The sequence below is a fragment of the Micropterus salmoides genome, unplaced genomic scaffold (genome assembly GCF_014851395.1).
Source record: "Micropterus salmoides isolate LMB-PRFRI ecotype aquatic unplaced genomic scaffold, ASM1485139v1 Ms_hic_scaffold_15, whole genome shotgun sequence".
NCBI lineage: Eukaryota > Metazoa > Chordata > Actinopteri > Centrarchiformes > Centrarchidae > Micropterus > Micropterus salmoides.
The window spans coordinates 20,903,662-20,924,507 of NW_024040596.1; the positions used below are offsets into that span (position 1 = coordinate 20,903,662).

A 20,846-nucleotide genomic window follows, 5' to 3' on the forward strand; every position below is an offset into this window, starting at 1 on the left:
TCATTGTGGAGCCAAAATTCCAACCGGTAAACATCTTTAACCATGTTTTTAGGGGTTTTGGAAATTAAAATGTACAATTTAAAGTCTCATCCTGAACAGTGTCTGTAACATTTTGATTTTACCATTTCTATAAGGAAGTGTGGATAGTGACTTGTCAGGAATTCCAGTAGTACATATGCCTGAATAGGTAAACATTGTGCCTCTGTTAGGTTATCATATATTTTGTATTCATTCTTCATGACTAGGTTTTCAGTTATCTGCCTACAGATGCCATCTTTAATTTATAGATCCACGACGTACCACTGTTGGCAAGTGAGGTGCTCCATAAGGTGTAAAGCCTCCTGGTCCAGGCATGTTTCTATTCTGTCAGTGAAAAACCTCCTCAGGCCCAAGAAAGTAATGCTGACTGGAACTTACAGTAACTTCACAGTAACTTGTGTTAAATTATTAAATAAACTGGCACTGAGATTGTGACATAATGAAAATTGTAAATGTTTCTTAATGTGTCTTAATACACATTCCAAAACATCCAGCATAAATCCAAGAAAGATTAGTTTGTCACATGTATACAACGTTCATCTCTCTCCTGTGAAAACCATGTATCTCCAAAACATAAACTTTGCACATGCTAAGGAACAACCCTGTTATGTCTAATTTTTTTTTTTAAATGGTTTGGGTAACATCAATGTCATCAAGTTTTCTCAGCCCATAAAGGAACATTAAATCTTTCAGTTTAATGAAAAATTCAAAATCAAGAAATTTTAAGACACATGGTTTTCATTGGACAGCAAGAATATGTTGCTTTATGATACACATTTTAATATATTATATACATTTTAGGAGAAATATGGAGGTTAGATTCCCTTATTGTAAATTGCTTTGAACAAAAGCTTTAAGTATGTAATGGAAAGGAAAGGAAGCCTGACAATTAATTTGCTCATAAATGCCTAAGCAGTGTAGGCCTTTATTAGAATAATTGAATACTTGATATAGCTAAAGATTTATAATAATTTACAAAATATTTCATGTTTTAACTCCTCACAAATACATAGATATATACACAGATAGATTTGACTATTAATTACATTCACAGTCATAAATCTAAAAGTTGCTATAATTTGCTTGCTCTACCAACGGGAACAAGAGGCCTGGTTTAGGTATAAAGTGACTATAAGAAAATTGATATTTATACAAGTAATACTGAAGAGACATTATCAGAAACATGGAATAAAACAGAGGAACAGAGACAAAGCATTGACATGAAAGGACATCACAAATTGTTGCAGCTGCATCAACACAATTAATGCCTTCAAAACGTTGACCTGAAACTGCAGAACAGTAGAAAAAACATACAGCAGCAGCTTCTTGGTTCATTTCATGAATGTCTTCCCTGCCACAGTCTGCTGTAACACCATATGTGCCTGCATAGAAAAACTCAGCAATCATAATGAGTGGAAATCACAGAGGAGACCTGTCCCAGAAGTACGAAATCGTCAACGCTTGTCAAAATGGCTGCTCAACCAATGTCTCATTGATGGCCTGCACGCACAGCCTACTGTACTGTCTGAACAGATCTGAACTTGGACAAAAAAACAGATTTTTAAAAAAGCATTGTTTTCATTGATGAGCAAGAAGAAATAAGATGAAACAACTTGGAGCCGGCCAGCAAGCTTCCCAGCTTATCTGTAAAAAACGGCAGGATGCACTGCGCCTCATTTTCTAAATGTCGATAAGGTCGTCGCCGCTCTCGTCGCTCTCTACCGTCAGTTGACGAGTCCACCACTTCTTTACCTCTGACCCTGAAGAAGCCTCATCGTTGACAGGGTTCATCTTACATACTATGGACTTGACACTAGTGCGACCTGACACAACACACACAAAGAACAGAGAATTCACAGCCTGCCATGTCAACATGCATTTTTTGCATTTTTTTCTCTTCATTTTTACAATTCCACATATAAAGGTCCCTTGCCTCTTGCCAGGCCACTATTGTAAATAAGTAGTTTTTTTTAATTGACTTGTCTGGATAAATAATCTACTTTTTCTGGAATATAAGGTCACATAAAGTCCTGGTTTCAAGTATTCAGAAGTGTATATACCTGCAGGCAGCCTCCACTGTCCAAGCTTCCTCTGTGGCCTACCCAGGTCTGAAGAGTCCTGCCTGTAGCCTCCTCTGTCTGACAACGTGGGGCTCAGTAGCTGCTGGAGACCACTCATCTAAACAAAGAGGACATATCCTTTGTTTCACCAGTGCAAGCGCACACAGATTATATGATGTGCTTGCTATATATCTCACTGTGAGCGTGTGTGACTGTGTGTTTAGTGATGGTATGGATGTGGGGCTTTACCTCAGGCTGCGAGGGATTGTCTGGGTTGTTAGCATTGTGGTCTTCACTTGGCATGGTGGTCTCTATGCTGGGGGGGTTGAGGAAGCGACTCAACTCCTGCTGCTGGCTCTCTCTCAGGCTATGGATGATGCTGCACGACTGCTGCTGCTTCTGCGAGCCCACACGGACATATGTGGTCAGTGCGTGATACAGTAGTGTGTGGAAAATGTACATGTATGTGTGTTTGTAAAATGCCCTGGGCATGAGTGTGTTTTCAGTTGAGAGACTAACCGCCCGGATGCGTTTGAGGCACTTCTTGAGCCACATGCGTATGGTCTGTTTGGCAACCTCTTCTTCAATGGTGTACTCCAACTGTTCCCTGGCCAATAGCTCCTCCAGCTGGAGAGACTTTCTAATGTCCACTGAGCGATATGACAGCATGCTGTATGAATACCCACACACAAGAGACATGCAGCCAAAAGACGGACATTGTTATAGTTAGTGGAATATAATTCTGCTTCCCTAATTAAAAGATTATCCTGCACTTTAAAGCTAAAATACACATTAGACAGGTAAAAAATAAGTCAACACTGTACCAAAACATCAAGACCTAACTTGAAAGTTTAAAGACTTCTTAAGCCTGAAATATGAGGATGTGAAATGATTTATTCCTAGAACCTATATATCGTTTGTGTTCAATCAGGGGCAGGCAGTCAGTCTTATTTTCTCTTTTAGAAGAAGGTTTTCTATTTCACACAATTTGTTAAATCCTGTGAAACACATTGTGTTAAATATCTCTGTTGCAACTCCACTTACAGAGTTGGACTAACAAAACAGTTGTGTATTCACATTAAAGTGTTGCTTAATGGAGATTTAACATGTGAGTTCAATAAATCATTTTTCTTATAAAAATAAATTGCAATGCAGTAAAGTAAGGTATGGGCGTACAGCTCAGCATCGATGTTACATTGTGGTACTTCTATGCTGTATATGCGTGAAATACAATTGGTGTTCCACGGTCACCTGAGCACGTCATGGAAGGTCACATCCCCTCCACTGTGCAGTCGCTCCATCTCATAGCACATGTGTTTAAACAGCAACTTGTCTTTGTCCAGGTCCACCTCCAGCCTGCCTCGGAGCAGACGGAGCAGGAACTTCACCCTGGATGTCGGGATCACACCCTGCGGAAACCATGTCACAGAAGTCACAGGGTTATTCATGAAGCGGACACAAGTCTATATGCCTATTTATAATATGTATATGTATATATATATATATATACACACACACACACAAGTAATTTAAAAAGAAAAGCCCACAGTACATCCGGATGACATCATGGATTGATGGGAAGGAGGAGTACATTTTTAATCCTGCACCCACTCTCCTAATCACTTTTACTCCTATTACTCAATGCCATACTTCATTCCCTTCAGCCTTTCTCATTAGCTCTCATACTGCTTATATCTTCTCTATATTATCCTTTGCTCATAGCCATATGATCTTCATTCTCTCCCCTCTGCTGTGTACTCATCCTCTCTCCTATCGCTAATTTCTCACCTCCCGTTTGTCATCCACCATGTTCCAGATTATTTGGAAGTGCCTCAGGTCATTATAGCTCAGCAGCTGGTCCTCCTCGGTGGAGTAGAACAGAGAGAAGTTCTCCACGATAATGGCTGCAGCAATAGCAATATATATTAATACTCACAAGTGCAAATATTCCATAACAGCGGTATCTATGTGGTTTTCATCAATCTTCTGTGTTTATATAACATTGAAAGTTATTCTACTTCCCTTTAGAAGAAAATCTATTTCTTTTATGACGTCTAGAGTTAACAGCCCAGGCTTACGGGAGACTGGATGAATTATATCACAATGGCTTGACTGAATCTTTACCTTTGCTCTTCTAGCTTATTTCATCCATTGCTTCTTCTCTCTGTGTGATTTTTAAGGTACTAAAGAGTTTATTTTTCTTTGTGAAAAGTAATAATATGGTAAGAGGTTTATGCCTCACCATCTGTGCCTTTCCAGACTGCAACACATACGAAAGTGAATGATACAGATACAGTGCACAAAACCAGAGAATACACACTGTATACTGTAAAGATGGCCTGGTTCCTATCTAAAACTCAATCTCATCTGGATTCAACTCATGCCATCTGTGTTATTATTTTATTTCTTTTTCTGACATGCCATTCTGCTTTTCTCCCTCTTCGGGCCTCCAACGTGAGAAAGAAATAATTTCTGCATTACAGGGTTTGAACAGTGTGCTGATAATAAGCTGTAATAAACTAAACTCTCGTCTCTGGAGAAACTCTTTGTTGTCTCTTTGGAGACTTGCATAACAAAAGGCAGAAAATGAAATAGAGTCCTTGCTGTTGCCAAAGCTCAAGCTTGTCAACCTTGCATTGACTTACATTCCTTCCCTGTAAAATTACCATAATCTTAATCAAAGTCTCAACCCTAAAATGTTAACCCCGAACCTTATGGGAACTTGTTGTCCCCATATTTAAGGTGTGTTCCCATAACCTGACTGTATGTGACAAGATTTGGTCACCACAATGTTATTAATATGCGGTACACCTACACACACTGACCTACGAGTAGGTTAAGCATAATATAGGCAATAATGACGTAGAAAGAGCAGAAGTAGATGAGCGCTCCAGCGTAGTTGCCACAGTCAGTCTCCCAGTAGCGATGTTTATCCGGGGTACAGAATGGGGCCTGCACCTGGGGACAGGAAACAACAAAACTGTATTTGCATCACTGAGAATTAAAATATTTCAAATGTTCCCCGAAATGTTACGGTAAAGTGTCTCAAGTGATATCTAGTAATTCAGATACAATAGCCATGTCAGCAGTATTGACTGGGTCTGTTTATTAGCTAGAATGTCGTTCTAGTAAAAACTGCTGGCAGTGAGGTCTGTGGGAGTAACTGTTAATTATGTTGTGAGCACCATTGTATTGGGGTTGCGTCAGAAAATTGAGGTGAAGTGACTCTTTCAACACCAAATAAAATGTAAACAATATACATTATACAGTTTTCCAGATGGAGAATAGATGGTCTGTGCTTTTGTCTGTGGGGTTGTGTGCTGGACCTTCAGCCAATCTTACCATGCAGTCATGCATGATTTTATTCCAATCTTCCCCTGTGACAATACGGAAGAGAACAGTGATAGCCTTGCCTGCTGTGGAGAAGTTGGCATGCCTGGGATTAGGGGAGACAGACAGAATCAGACAACTCTGTAAAGATGTGTTTTACTGTCTCAACTGCATACAGCCTCATCAGCAGGAAACAAGAAGCATAATGAAGAGCAAGGTCTGGTCAATAACAGGTGTAATGCTTACCGGTTGATGTTCTCTCCGTATTTGACAGTTCCAAAGAGAACAACGCCAGCAAATGCATAGCAGAGGAGGAGGAGGAACATGCCCACGATGATGAAGAAGCTCTTGTACATGCTGACTACCACGGTCAACAGCAGCATCTTCAGAGTCACCTTTATTCATCACACACAGGCACACATGTTCAAAAACATATTTTCTAGTTCCTATATACATTCTTCGTTTGTAAAACTAATTGAATTGAGTATGTTCTAGCATGGAAATGTACTCACGTGCTTGCCACATATTGTAAAGAATCTGAAGACAATCACACATGTGCCCATCATGTAGGTATATGCATTCTAAAGGGGAAAATGACGTGACAATGACATACTTAACATTGTTAATTAGAAATCCTAAAATGTTCCCTTAATGTGACAGTAATTTGTCTAACCAGTAAGGAAAAGTGTAGGACTATCCAGATGACACCCAACGACGTGACCAGCAGGTCATAGCGATTCCGTCTGCTCTGCCAGTAACCCGCTGGAGACATGGCTATCAGCTTCATGGTCACCTGGGTAACAATGCAAACAACTCAGATTAGACAGACATCTTTACCCAGAGGAGGATGGATATATGAGTAGAGATAGGAAAACAGGCTCACCTCCAGTACAAATATAAAGGTGAAGACTACTGACATGGTGGCAAGAGGAAATGTTACTGTGTTCTGTACGTCCCACTGGAGAAGAGAAGAGTCAGACCCAATAAAACACCTTAAATGTACTTTGACATGCAAAAGAAATTAAAAGTCATGGGAGAAAAGCATACATAAATAAATAGACATTATGCACCGTGATATGAGGCTTTACCTTGACTGAGAGCAGCACTGACTGTGCCAACACCAGCACAGCAATGCCCCGTTTGAAAAAGGGATGTTGAGTAATGTCATACATCTTGGCCCGGAAACCTCCGTTTTCTGTCAGGCAGATAGAAGACCAAAGATTTATTGATACTTGCCCAGAAATAACAAAATGTATAGGTGGAAATTGGAATTTTTAAACAGTCAGGGTGAGAATCTTATCAAGTCAGTGATCAATTACGAATGTCTGGAATGGCTGTAGCAGTAGTCTTTATCAAACAGCTGAAGCTTGTATGTGCATATGTGGTAGTATCCCTTGCTGTCCTGCAGATGGCACTCATGGACTGCTTGGGTATTCCTATTAGTGCAATAACACTTAATTGTGCTGCAGGTTGAACACACATTTAGGCTGCCTTCAAAACTCAGTATCTCTGTGTCTCTTAAAAAAAAAAAAGATCCCCCAGACAAAAGATGTAGAGTCTTCTTTTATATCCATTAGGAAACTGAAGTTATTTTAAAAGGGGAAGAGAGGAGCTGAAGTGATTGGACGTTACTAAAGCCCACCCTAACTCTACTTAATGATACTATATTCAGTTCGCCACTTCTCAGGTTCCAGCAGGAGGACTGCAACTGCACTGCGGGTTTCCAAATGTAATTTCCCAATTCACATGCTCTTGCATTTCAAATTCAGACTGGCTTCATGTGTCAGCATTCTAGGTATAAGTTGGAAGAATGTTGTACTAATTTATCCTGGTTGCAGATCCTTGTTCCGACTGTCCCTAGTGTCTGCTTCAAATCAGGGAGTTTAATATCTAATGAACATGAAATAGAAATTTAACAACAGTACACCCAGTGGCAGGCTCTGTGATTACATATGACTGCTTACCACAGAGACACTTTCTACAAGCACTTTGAGTAGGACTGTGTGAGCAAAGGCCAGCTCAGTGCTGTAATGATCTGCCAGTAGTGGGTGAGTGGCGCCAGTGCCGAGGGCCTTTGGATGTGGATCAAAGTCAGGCTGATACTGCTGGTGTCAGCGGCACTGCTGACTAAAACTGAAGCCGCTGATTTCATGTTAGTTCTCAGCCTCAACTGTACTAATGCAATTTCCCACACTGCCTCCAAGGCACTTCAACTATTCTCACAACTCTAATGACAGAAGGAAGACAGTGTAAATCTACAGTGTAAATCTACAGTATTCTCATGTTGAAAATCGATAGCAATATAATCGAGTTTGATTGTGTAAAAAATGTAATTAAACTCAACATTCATCTGTTTTTTTAAGTTGGTAGAATAGCTGGTAGTTAGCATCAACAAAGAAATGAACATTTTATACGTTCTGTATTTCCTGTAGAAGGCTGTGATATGAATGTTTCAATGTCTAAGCCATTCCTGTTATCTGTCCTCCCGTTCTTTTATTACTGGTGCTAATCATCATTTGGGTCATGATGTATCCCTCAAGGAATCAATCTTCAATGAAAAACAAGGACTATTAAATATGGATTATTTGTGCAGGTGCACACACACACCACATGATCAATCAGGGAATGAGGCAAAGACGTGACTTTCATAATGTCGTGTTTGGTCACTGCTTTGTATTTACGGAAAGACTGCCAGAGCGTTTGCTTTATGTGTTTGTGTTTTATTTTGTGTGTAAGCACCTGGGCGAGGGGGCAGGTGGAGAGGTTGGGCTATTTTCAGTCGACTCTTCAGATCCTCCCATCGTCTCTGGTCCACTGTTAGGAGAGCAGTACCCTGGTTGTGGAAGACACAACACCTTTAAATCCTGGAGGTGGCATATCTAAAGGCCTGTTAGTCTAAAATGAATACTATGTAACTGCAGCATCACCAGTTTTAAATATGGCCTTACCTGTCTCCGTCTCTGGTCTCTTTACTGCCACATAAAAGTAAAAGCACCCCCAAAATTATCTTTAAAAACAAGAAAGTTGCATCAATACGTGTGCTTCTTACCTTGTTCTCGTTGAAGTTTGCAATGACGACGCCTACAAACAGAGTGAGTCCAATCATGCATCCCAAAAACACAAAGACATGGATGTAGATGCCATGGATCTGCAGGCACAGAGGTATTTAATCTGTTACATGGTTCTTGTATTATAGGAGTGAGGTGAAAAAAACATATGGAATGGTAAGGTGATGTGCAGTACCGGTCCAACGCGGTGAATAATGACATCTCGGACCTCCACCCAGCCTTTGAGTGACAGTACTTCAAACAGAGCCAACATGGCATTTCCCACATTGTCAAAGTTAAAATTACGAGGGTTGGCCCTGAGGAAGGACGGAATGGATACATCAATCACTGGCTGTTGAAAACAACCCTAAATCAAGCAGTAATAAAAAAAAATAAGCAGCTATACCAGACTCTTGGTACCCAGAAACCAGGTTTCTTTTCTCCATTCTTCAGTTTCAGGTTGAGGTTTTTGGAAACGCTGACATTTATTCGGAATATACCGTGACAATCCTCCTATAACCAACAACACAGCAAAACACAGAACAAACCAGCCATTAGAACAGCAACATGGGGCTGTTAGTAAAGGGGATTACTATTCATCTCGTATGAAAGAAGGACTCATGTCATTTGCTAAAATGATAAACAAACACATAAAAAAATTATATACTCTTTTTTAACGGTTAACTTGGTCAATACAGTGCTGATATTATTACTATTAGGAACAATAACTAAAATTACAAAGATTGGACCCAAGTTGTAATAAATTGGAACTTTCCTTAGTAGACCTTTTTGAGCATTATACCGTAAAAACGTCTTTATGGGTTTTCTATAAAATAGAAGAGTCTATGGCACAAGCTGAACAAAATGTATGACTGTTGTTTAGAAAATAGGATAAAAGGAACCACTGGATTATTGATTTGACTGATTTGGAAACCCCTTGTACTTATTCAGCTTGTGCTTCTCTGCAGGGAGTGTAGAATGGGAGGGTTGGTTTAGTGAGGAGATTATGCTTCTTGCTGTACCCGTTTAAGGATATGGGGGTCGTTGCACTTGGCAAGCTTTCCGGCAAACAGTTGAACACCGAAGCTCGCGAACACCAGCATTAGTGTGAGGAGCAGAATGGAAACCTGCAGGAGAATCAATCAAGAGTTTAAGGCAGAAGGTTCAACACAATCCAAGCCTGTGAGATTAGAGAGCAAGCTAAGGATGTCAGACAGCTGTGGATGAAGAGACCTCCGCTGGGAAAATCCAAGTCAGACCCACAGAATCAGTAACTATTGCAAGCTTCTGGTAATATAATAGAATCCATTGTAGGCAAACCAAAAGGTAAGCAAAACACCAGAAATGGCCAAGAATGTAATAATTCCAAGAGCACAATCAAATAAAGTTGAATAAGATGCATTAGTGTGCACAACTTGGTTTGATTTTTGCCTAGTTTAAGCCACAAAATAAATCATTAATACTTTACTGCCAACCTTTTTCCAAAGCAAATCATAGTTTTTCATGACTCTTTTCCAAACAGTGTTGCATGCAAGTCCTATCATTGCAAGCAAGTTTATTGCTATAATGCACACTCAAATGTAAACAAATAACTACCTGCCAGATAAGGAAAACAGAGAGAATACTTTTTTTTTACTGCCACTTAGGTTTCTAATTATTTCATACAGTTTTCTGTGTGTGGTAGGAGGTTTTTAAAAGTAGTTACAGCATCGTACCACACATAATTGGAAACTGCACATGGTTAACCACTAACCAGGAAAATCTCCTTGAATCCTTTGAGAACCTCCCGCACCACCTTCCTCATCTGGGGTACCAGCTTGAAGATCCTGAGCGGACGCAGGCAGCGCAGCATCATCAGCAGCTGAGCCCCAGACTCAGGAGGGACGTCAGGAGGCAGCCAGCACAGAAAGATCAGACTCACCTACAGGAGACCCACAGCAGGGGAGCGATGAATCGTTAGGGGAAAGGAAAGCATCCTACAGACCTTACACCTGCGATGTGTTCATGTCACAGTTTCATCATATGATTGACGTCAACAACCTTGTAACGGTCCCATTCCCTTATCACAACCAACCTGAGTCAAACATGTTTTATACTGTAACACCATGGAACGAAGCAAAAATCTGTCTTTTGCATGATCTACATGTAAATTAGATGCACATAAGAAATTAAATTACTTCAGAAAGCTAATAAAATGTGAAATGATGACACTGAGGCCAACAAACTGAATGATAACATTTATAGTCATTAGAAACTTTCTAAATAAGACAAATGACATGCCATTGGTCGACCATCAAGGACTTTAATCAGTGTGATTCATCCGTTATGATCGTATCACTGTATGAGATTTCTTACAAGATAGATGAAGATATCCATGACTCCTCCAAAGTCTCTGATGACAGCTGTGGGGGTGAAGAACAAACCATCGGCCATAATCTTCAGGTTGAGTTCGATGCTCATAAAGATCACAAACACATACTCCCCAATCTGAAACAGAAAGCACGGGTGTGACAACATCTCTCCAATCATGCATCTGCTAGCTTGTTCATTCGGCCATTTATTCATCTGCTTTTCATACCTGCAGTGTGGGGACATGCATGACCCTGGTGAAGGGTGATTCGAACATCATGGAGATGCAGGAGCAGATGGTTACTACAATCATAACCCAGTCCAAATAGGTGACAAGGCCCAGAAGATCGCTGCAGGGACACACACATTGATGTAGTTGGAGTTTATTAGAATTTATACAGAGAAATAATATCTTTTGTGTAAGTAGGTCAAGAAAACTATTTGGTTTGCAAACCAGCAAATACTCAGAGATAATTCAAGAGAAAGAGAGGGGGCAGAGAGAGTGATGATGTGAGGAGATGTATCAGAAAGTAAGAGTGAAAAAATCTTTGCGTGTGTATGTGTGAGCAGACCAACCTGTTCTACATCAGGTAGTCAGTAAAAATACCCCCCAGCACCAACAGTATCTGGTACAAAGGACTGCCTCTCACTTTAATAATCAGATTCTGTGCTCGGCTGAATTACAGTCAGGTTGCATAATAGGAGAAATCTATTTCACAGCTCTTAACTTCACATTTTTCATTCCTTACCACAGTTTGGGGGAAGTATAACAGACAGGTAATTAAGCTACAGAATGAATAAGTATTCCACTGTTGTAGAACAAACAGATCAATAGAAACTGAATGAGTCAATAATTCATCACACTTACTACAGCTGGTGGTATTTGGTGTTCTTCACTGCTCCTGTTATGGGGTCAGTTTTTGATCTAGATATGAATACATACAAATTGGTCAACATTTTGACAGTATAAAAGCTAAATAAAAACATCTTTTGAGGCAAACTCACACAAGGGCATTCCCCCATCCTGCTGATATGCAGCTGATTAAACATTGTATAAGGAAAATCATAGACAGGTGGGTGAACATACAGTAAATGTATTTGTGGACATTACTGATGTCATGTTACAATTGTTGAATGCTGAAGCCCAATTTATGACCACTAAGTGCCACGGGAGGCTGCCTAGAGAAACCTGAGAACAACATCTTTGACCATATACAGATATAACTGATCTTACGCGTTGAAGCGAGCTCGAACAATCATCCTGCAAAAGTTCCTGAAGCGGTGCTCCCGCCCCACAATGAAGAGAGGCTTATCAAAGTAAGGATGATTTTCTCTCAATTCCTCCTCCTGGACTTTTCTGCTCGGCCAAACAAGCAGAGAGAAGGGATAAAAACCAGTTTCTATATATAGGTATACAAGAAACAGCTGAAATAGCAAGGACTTTGTCAAAACTTACCTTACGTGCTGAGATTGGGTGAATGTGTGTGTGAATACCTTTTCATCTCTGCTTGTTCTTTCTTTTCTTGGATCATCTTGATCTCACTGTCCTCTCTCTGTGCGTTACGATAGCGTACTGTACTGGAATGCTGGGGAAAGAGAAGAGACAATGAAGTTATAAAAGACATATTTTTAACAATACATTAACAACTAAAGCCTTGTTTGTGGCTATTGATGAGAACATACAAGCACACAATACAGCACATTTGTCAGTATTTGTGTGTCTGCGCACTCACATCCTGGGTGAGTGTCTCCAGCGACTTCCCTCGGCTGATCCTCTGGCTTGTGGAACCATGTCTCAGAGATCTGCAGATACAAAGAGCAAACAAGTATCACGTAGTATTGTGCAGGTGCGTAAGATTGCACTTGTTTGCTTTTCTGTTTGTTGGTGTGTGCTGTCAGACCTGCGTTCTTGCCGTATGTGATGCTGGACACTGAGTATTGAACGTTCTTTGGCTGGCTGGCCTTCAAAGGATCCACTTAGCATACGTTGTCTGGTACAAGCACTGGACAACACAAACACAAAAAATGTGGTTGTTTTTTGCCTCATGGTTAGTTTAATGCAGATTTAAAAAATATCAGCGTGTGAGGTCACAAACTGGCAACTACTGGCAACACCAATGGATCTGGTCCATCATCCTGCCTAAAAAGCTATATTTGGCCTTTGTCATTCTGGGCCCATAAGACGGTTATTTTCGAAAGGTTCCAATCATTCCATTAGTCAGTGCCTGTGTGTGTGTGTGTGTGTGTGTGTGTGTGTGTGTGTAACATCTGGGCACTCCTGTCTGTTCTGGCTAACAGCAGAGTCATGTACCAGAACGGAGTTAATGACACTGTGGGCAACAGCAGTGTGTGTACTTTAATCATTTATAGAGACTCTAAGCGATTACTTGTTTATTGGCAGTAAGTATGCATGAGTGCCGCGTATGCTGGACTGTGCGTATGTTTGCCTATGTTGGTGCGACTGTGAGCCTAATTGTGTGTTTGTGTGGAAGATGGCAGGCCAGACAGAACGTGTTATGACTACTGATATGCTGTCTATCTTTCAGACTGACTGAATAAGGGAGGGGAGAGAGAGAAAGCCAGATTAGACACGGTGCCAGGGAGCTAATCTACACTTAGTGCCAGCTCGGCCATGCTGAACAGCAAATTATCCATTTACTTCACCGCAACAGTAAATGAGTTTGAAGTGGGTCTGTGAGTGCCTTTGCGTGTGTGTATGTATGTGTGTGTGTAACGTAGAGAGAAGCATTAACCATAATACTCAATCTAATATGCAAGCATTATTACTTTCGCCCACACAAAGACTGGCATGTATTTCATGTCTGTGGATGATGATACTAAACACATCTAGCAGGGGTCTCCAAAGATGGTGTTCATCTAAAATCTTAAGATTTCCTGATTAATAACAAAAGAACAAAACAACTGGTGGGGAACTATTTAAAGTTGCAGGTCCAAATATGTCTACACTTGTGGGTTAAAACTGGGCTGTATTTGGTTGAAAAGTAAAATGTTTTTTAGACATCCGAGTTCCATAAAACTGTTGTTTAAGCTACATTCCAATTTACAAAAATTGATTGTGGAGCAGTCCTAAATAAGTAATGAAATAGTCACTGAAAATTCAACCAAATATAGCTCAATTTTGACCTAGATGTCTTTTGACCGGGAAATCACCAAAACCATGCTTACTGGGGAGGTGTGGATGTCTCTTACCGCAAGATTTTATTGATAGTAGTTTCTTTTTCCAGGAGGTTACGAGCTCGGATACTAAATATTGACCTGCGAAGCTGAGAGAGCCCACAGTGAGAGTCCAGTAGCTACTTTGTTAAATGTAATGTAAATTTGCCACTACATATCTGTACTTATCTGGTTTATCTGTTGTATATATAGCCATGAAAATGGAATTTTTGTGTGCATGTGTGTGTGTGCGTGTGAGTGAGTGAGTGAGTGAGTGAGTGAGTGAGTGAGTGAGTGAGTGAGTGAGTGAGTGAGTGAGTGAGTATGCATGTATGTGAAAGCTACCTTTTGGTCGATATACTTGTTGTCTTCAATGGCTGAGCGTTTGGAGTGGTCACAGGAGGAGGATGAAGCGGAGGGGAGACGCCGGAATAAACAACTCGTGTCCTGCTGCTGACGATCAATGAACTGCTTCATAAAGCTCTCTCTAGAGTGCACAACAAACAGCACACACACTAACAAGATGAATTGTTGAATCAAAAATCCATATGCTAAAAGAGAGAAGAAACAATTATAATTGTGTAATAACACCAAACCATGTTGGTGAAAATGTATCAACAAAATATGTCAGTGAAAGTTCTTGCTGCAGCAGCCCGGCAGATGGGCTGCAGAGGGGATTTCTGGGGGAGAAGGACCCAGCTGTGCGTTAATCAGCGACTAAAAGATAAAACTGATTATGAAAGCCAATGTATTGGACACAGTTCAACTTTCCTGCTAAGCACTGCATAAGATACAAAAGGACAGAATGTGATTGGTTACTATCTACTAGAAGCAAGTCTGAAATATTTTTCTTTGGTTCTTTCCTTACAGTACTGTAGAAAATGTCTGGAGACTGGTGGCAATATTAAAAAGGTTTTACACCTTTAGTGCAACTCATAGTATTTGAACATTAAACTGGCATCATATTTGTATGATGGATAGAGTTCCTTTTCTCTTTAGGCCAAAAAATAACTTGCTGGTGGTGGAAATTTACAATGATTCATTTAGTATATGCCAAAGGATTTTACTACATGTTTTTAAAGGCGTAATCAAAGTATTTTTATTAACATGGCTGGAGATCACGCTACTGTTGTATATTGCAACGTGATATTAAGCAGCAAAACAGACATTTAGTTCTGTCTCAAAAAATATATTCTGTATATTATATAAATACATTATATGTATATATATTCTGAACTGACTTTGCGTTTGATTGCCTGGATACTGTGTACCTGATCCTGGGCACAGTGAAATCTGATGGAAGCTTGGAGATCTTCACCATCTGAGGTCTGTTGGGGAACTTTTCAAAGATCCTAAGTCGTAGAGGGAGCTTCTCTTTGGTGTCAGCATTGGCTTCACTTTGCTTGAGCTGAAGGAGAGCGCAAGACGAACAGTTCAGGCACAGAGCAGAAGAGCAAGACAAGACACAGCAATAGGAGTAAAAGTGAGCCACGTGATGAAAATGAAGAAGAGAGGGATTAAAATAAGATACAAAGGGAAAGAAGGACACAGTTTGGGTGTGGACAGTTTAGGGATTTTGAGTTCTGCATGGAGGTACCCTTGGTATTTATGGAGAAAAGGCATGAGACTAAGCCTGGTATTACAAGAGAAAACTGTGAGATGCAGAGGTTTTATCAAGGAATTAAGAGTGCAGCTTTATGTTTCTGCCTGGTGATGGCAGCAACACACTTACCTACAACACACACACACCACATACAGTACAGACAACCACATTTAGGATGAGTTCCCACTTACTTTAAGAAAAAGAATGGAGAAGGCAACAAAAGAAAAAGGAAATATTACTTTGGAGTGGTTAATGGAGAAAAGAAAAGGTAGTGACAGAATAATGTGCATGTGTGCAGGCTTAAGCAGTGTGGCGCAGGCTGGCGAAATAAAAAGATGACAAAGAGAAAGAAACCAATTATTTCCATTTAATTACATATGGGGGAGGCTGATTGAAATTCCCTTGCAGGTATTCTCTGTCTGGGTGCCTGGAGATAACCCCTGATGCACTGCAGATTAAGCCTGGAAGTGAACTGCATTTGGAGTTGTGGTGAACGGCAATTTATCATTCAGAGCAGGAAACTGCTGTGAACACACTGACTGGGCTTGGTGAATGTTTCTCTGTTGGTCATACTGTTTGTCTGTTTGTCTACCAATTCATACGTCCCTTCGCAGCGTTTCTGTGTATTGGTATTTCTGTCTATGCGTGTCTGACTGCGAGCACCCGAATGACTGGAACAGCCCCTCATATTTGAGAAGGAGAGACCTGACAAAAGAGGGAATGGAAATCTGTCTATTCATTTTCTTTTTCTAGCGGTGTGGGAGCTTCTTTTTTACCCTGAGTGGGTGAGCGGCATACTGTGAAGATGGAATTATAAACCAGTATTTGCTTGCCTAGGCCTTCTGTCTATACTCTGATTCCCAAGATAGACACAGGATAGAAAGAGGCAGAGACAGCGGGAGACAGAGCAAGGGACTAAAACAGGTTGAAGAGAGAAGTAGACAGCAGGAAATGTATGGAAAAATAAGCATGAGATAAAAATTGAAGGGTGATTGCAAATAGACAAGTGGATTGTCAATCTAATATGGCTTAAAGCAATACAGTCTTATACTATATCTGCTTCAACAGCATTGAACTGAAAATAAAGATGTGTTGAGAGAAATAGTGAGCTTCTCTCTGTGCTGCAGCTCTCTGGGTGGAACTTATAGAAAGTGCTGCAGTCATCCCAAATAGTACCTGTACATTTATTTGCTGAATTCCCAGGAAAGCAAAACACACAAAGAAAAATTCACAAACAAGCATACACATGCACGTGCACACATGCACACTGCAGAATTAATATGGACCATACTGTTCCCAAAGGCCCTAATCAATTGGGCCAACTCAGCGAGATGTACACCCTTATCTGCAGCAGTGTCCCATTACAGGAAAACTTTCTGTGCCATGTATTGTCCTTTGTTGCTGTGTTTATCTCCCTATCTCTACCTCTCGAAAGAATTTGTTCTTTTCCATCAAAGTTACCATCTATCCACATCTCTTTATGTGACACTGCCCCAGTCTCAACATATTCGTTTCAAAATCAGAGTCTGTTCATTGCCTCCTTCTATTTTCCCAAAAGGGGGGAAAAGAGAGCTGCAGGGAGAGGAACAAACTTTCAAAAGGTATTGCAGTTACAGTCTTTTCTCATAAACAGACTAGTGCAGTGAGTGATGCAGTTATTCATGTACAGTACTTCAATTTATCTGTTTATTTATTTATTTATATGATGCATCTGGGGACCCACCTACTGTGGAAATAAATAAGCAAATGATGCACTGAATTTAATTTCAACTTACCCTGGGAAAACAAATCAGAATCTATTCAACCGCGGACTATTTATGCTATGACTCCTTGCAGCACATAATCTTCAGGAGAGCAATGGAAGAAGGTTTGTCAGCTACAGTACGTATAGTTTATTTAATTATTGATGCCGTGTAAGGCTGTTTTGTAAAAGGTTTACCTGGTGAGTAGGTGCACTAGTAAGTTGCCGTAGATCATTATTAACTGCACGTGCAAACACACTGGGCCTTCAATCTGGTCAATACATAGGATCAATAAAGCACACATGGACACGCAAGAGCTTACCAGCAAAATCTGATTATTGATTTTATGCGTTACTGTATCATCAAAAAGGAATAGCTTTCTCCTGTATCAAAGTGCACACATGACAACGTTATTTATTATGTAGACACAAGCATGTGTATTTAAATGCACCTGGCATGTCTTTCTGTCAGTGATCTTTCAGTCACAGCTTCAATTTAATAAGGTGGTACCGTATGTCAGTTTTGTGTTTACAGCTTGTATTCCATGCCCTAAAGTGCCAAAAAATTTGTTACTCCTGGTTTAAGTGTTAAAGGATGAGCACAATTCCCAAGTGTCCGTGTGTGTGTGGGTGTGTGTGTGTGTGAGAAAGAGAGACAAACCATGTGTGTTACGTATATTCCACCTGTATGTCTGTATGTGTGTGCAGTTGAAAATGCCACTGTATTTCTCTTTATGTCACAGTGAATGGTTGATAAATCAAAACTACTGCTTCACTTGCCACAGATGAGATTTAGTGTATGGTGGCGTAACAATGAAGCTGAGACTAATGTGTTTTGCCTTGAGACCCATTCAAGTGTCCTGCCACTGCTTCCCCCTCCATTCAAGCTAATTTCAGGCTCGGCTGAGCTAGGGAGCTTTCCGTCTGGGATTTCCACAGCTTTCCTGACCAACGCTGAGAGAGGAAGAAAAACTAATGCTGACCATTAGCATTAGACCAAATTCAGTCATAGCCATAGTTCAGTGGGAGCACGAGGGATAAAGATAAAGTAGACAGCATCAAATTGGGCTCAGGCAAGTGGTTGAACAGTATAACACAGTATGGTTATTTGAGGATTTTTAGCATTAGCCTTCATAAAAAGCTCAAATACTACTTATTGACTCTGATTGGCATGTGAATCCCTATTTTATCAGTGTAACTCTCTGATCAGCCCTGTGAAAATGCCTCAGAGACATGCAAACATTGAGTATGAATATCTGTGAGAGAAGCCAGTGGAACAATAGGGAACTAATGAACAGCCGCCTACAAAACTGCTGCCCACACACCTTCGTCGAGTGCCTGTGGGAGGATGTATGTACAGGCATCTGCATTTTACCATTCAGACATCAGAGCCTGCCATTCACCAACAACACCAGACAACAGCTGTGTATGTGTGAGAATGTGTGTATGTGAATGACATTTTAGTACTAATACAACACAGCCTTACTTTCTGAGTAATCCATCATTCAGCATGGTAGTTTCTTATCTGCACAGCAGAAGAGGAGCCTGTATGTACCGTATCTGTGTTTCTTTGTCCTATATTTCTGTGTTCCATATTAAAACATAAAAAGGAGTAGATGTAGAAATCTCAAAACATGTCATACATACTAACCTATTTGCACTCCACATTCCTTAACAGGCTTGGTTGGGTTGGGCTGGGTTCCTGAGGCCTTGGGCCAGTCAAACTGTAATACCCAGTTAGCAGGGTCACCCTCTCCTCCCATTAGATGGGTAATGAGCCATGTTGTGGTGGTGCTGTAAAGCCACACAGCCTGTAAACCTCTAATAGCTACCTCCAACACTCAAAACACCGCAGATACCATTAAATCAATATCAAAAACTGCTGTATACAGCGTTCATCTTTGTGCATTTGGCTTCATATCTTGTGTTTTCAGGACATCCTTAGCCTAGTGGTCAAGACTCAACCTGGATGTCATTCCCCTCTCTTTCCCCATTTCCCCTGCTTGTCATCACTTTACAATATCAATGAAGGCTAAAATGCCAAATACAGTAAAAAGTAAGGATTAGGAAAATAATTCATTTTACGCAACATCCACAAAGATAATGTAAGTATATTCAAGCATCATTTATGTGTTAAACAAACAGCATTGGGAGGCACAGATCGTCATCTTCTTGTCTCGGTCCATACATATTACATCTGTGTGGATATATTCTATAAAACAGAGCAAGTCAATGCAATTGAACTGTGTCTTCTACCTAAATTGTCACTGTCCTTCCAATAAGCTAACCAAGACATTCACTTAAGCACAAAATCTGAGTCCAAATGCTTTTAAATGGCTGCGAAACATTCCAGTTTTTTAACCTTCTTTCTGTTTGCAGGAATGCTATACTTAATGGGGGACTATGAGCAAAGTTAACGTAATTGTAGCAAAGTGCAAAAACAATAACATGTATTTTTTGTTTTTCAAAATCATATTTCATGTACATTTCATACACAATTATTGTTTTGACTCACTGTGTGTGCCTGAGCCCGCAAGTGTGTTAGGAGTGTGTGTTCATGCTAGTTTTAAAACATAGCAGTCTTCCAATAGAAAACTGAAGGTGACATTGTGACAAGACAAGAACACATTGTATTGGATTCTCCAAGGGGTCCACTCTTCTTCCTCGCCTTTTTTTTCTCCTCCACTAAATTGCCAAATAAATCCTTGGTCCATTAAATCACGTAAATTGAATACAGGCTTTTAGTTTAATTTATAAATAATGACATCCTTGGTGGAAAGCCATAATACCATACACTACATAACACATTTGATTTAACTAAATTTTCCTTGACAACATGTACAGTGAATGCTGAGTGCCTTCTGAAATATAGTGAGAGGAGAATATACATGTACAAACACACCACTCCCTATGTATAAACATGCACATATAAATATTGAGAAGAATCAGGTGCTATTTGGAGAGAAGAGCCCTTATCCTGTCACTGTTGCCACGGTGACACTGTATGTTCCTGTCACAGCGGTGGAACAGTGACTACTCATCCTAAACCTCACTTATACCCAAAGCAAACGCCCCTCTTCCCTTTTCCCACATCTCCCCTCCCATGTTTTTATCTCTTCCTCCACCTCTATCGCTCACTCCATCTCCCTCACCCACCTCCTTGTCATCCCGTTTGATCTCTCACAGTCAATGCCAGATCATTCTCTGTTCAACTGACAAATAAGGAACAAGAAGACAGATGCAACTCAACTGACGACCACACACTGTCACTGCTAGGCTTCTCTCCACGCCAACTTTGACAAAAGTGACACACTGGGAGCAGCAATCTGTTTACCTCTGAGCCACATAACACCCTCTGTCTGTGGTATGTTGAACTCCCCATGGTGTTTCTTTAAGGATGTTAATCTGAGCCCTCCCTCACAACTATGTCTGTTAAACTGGTAATATATTGGGCATCTGAGCGAGAAGTCATTCATCATCAGCTGTCATACCACAACTGATGC

General features: G+C 40.4%; 1 protein-coding gene across 2 annotated transcripts in view; it reads right to left on the minus strand.

Annotated features, from left to right (window-relative positions):
• Nucleotides 1-932: 932 nt before the first annotated feature.
• Nucleotides 933-20,846, minus strand: part of nalcn (sodium leak channel, non-selective) — a 72,336-nt gene continuing 52,422 nt past the window's right edge. For both annotated transcript variants that reach the window (XM_038720990.1, XM_038720989.1), the window contains 29 exons: nucleotides 15,271-15,407; nucleotides 14,345-14,486; nucleotides 14,036-14,109; nucleotides 12,727-12,828; nucleotides 12,559-12,628; nucleotides 12,320-12,411; nucleotides 12,060-12,182; nucleotides 11,694-11,750; nucleotides 11,055-11,175; nucleotides 10,832-10,963; nucleotides 10,230-10,397; nucleotides 9,499-9,603; nucleotides 8,883-8,989; nucleotides 8,673-8,793; nucleotides 8,479-8,577; nucleotides 8,169-8,262; nucleotides 6,518-6,624; nucleotides 6,313-6,387; nucleotides 6,103-6,222; nucleotides 5,942-6,010; nucleotides 5,676-5,824; nucleotides 5,442-5,535; nucleotides 4,925-5,057; nucleotides 3,888-4,003; nucleotides 3,351-3,508; nucleotides 2,619-2,769; nucleotides 2,349-2,498; nucleotides 2,100-2,217; nucleotides 933-1,862 (listed from right to left, as the gene is read on the minus strand). In XM_038720990.1, the coding sequence (XP_038576918.1) occupies nucleotides 1,720-1,862; nucleotides 2,100-2,217; nucleotides 2,349-2,498; nucleotides 2,619-2,769; nucleotides 3,351-3,508; nucleotides 3,888-4,003; nucleotides 4,925-5,057; nucleotides 5,442-5,535; nucleotides 5,676-5,824; nucleotides 5,942-6,010; nucleotides 6,103-6,222; nucleotides 6,313-6,387; nucleotides 6,518-6,624; nucleotides 8,169-8,262; nucleotides 8,479-8,577; nucleotides 8,673-8,793; nucleotides 8,883-8,989; nucleotides 9,499-9,603; nucleotides 10,230-10,397; nucleotides 10,832-10,963; nucleotides 11,055-11,175; nucleotides 11,694-11,750; nucleotides 12,060-12,182; nucleotides 12,320-12,411; nucleotides 12,559-12,628; nucleotides 12,727-12,828; nucleotides 14,036-14,109; nucleotides 14,345-14,486; nucleotides 15,271-15,407 (3,327 nt within the window). In that variant the 3' untranslated portion in view covers nucleotides 933-1,719. The remainder of the gene's footprint in view (nucleotides 1,863-2,099; nucleotides 2,218-2,348; nucleotides 2,499-2,618; nucleotides 2,770-3,350; nucleotides 3,509-3,887; nucleotides 4,004-4,924; nucleotides 5,058-5,441; nucleotides 5,536-5,675; nucleotides 5,825-5,941; nucleotides 6,011-6,102; nucleotides 6,223-6,312; nucleotides 6,388-6,517; nucleotides 6,625-8,168; nucleotides 8,263-8,478; nucleotides 8,578-8,672; nucleotides 8,794-8,882; nucleotides 8,990-9,498; nucleotides 9,604-10,229; nucleotides 10,398-10,831; nucleotides 10,964-11,054; nucleotides 11,176-11,693; nucleotides 11,751-12,059; nucleotides 12,183-12,319; nucleotides 12,412-12,558; nucleotides 12,629-12,726; nucleotides 12,829-14,035; nucleotides 14,110-14,344; nucleotides 14,487-15,270; nucleotides 15,408-20,846) is intronic.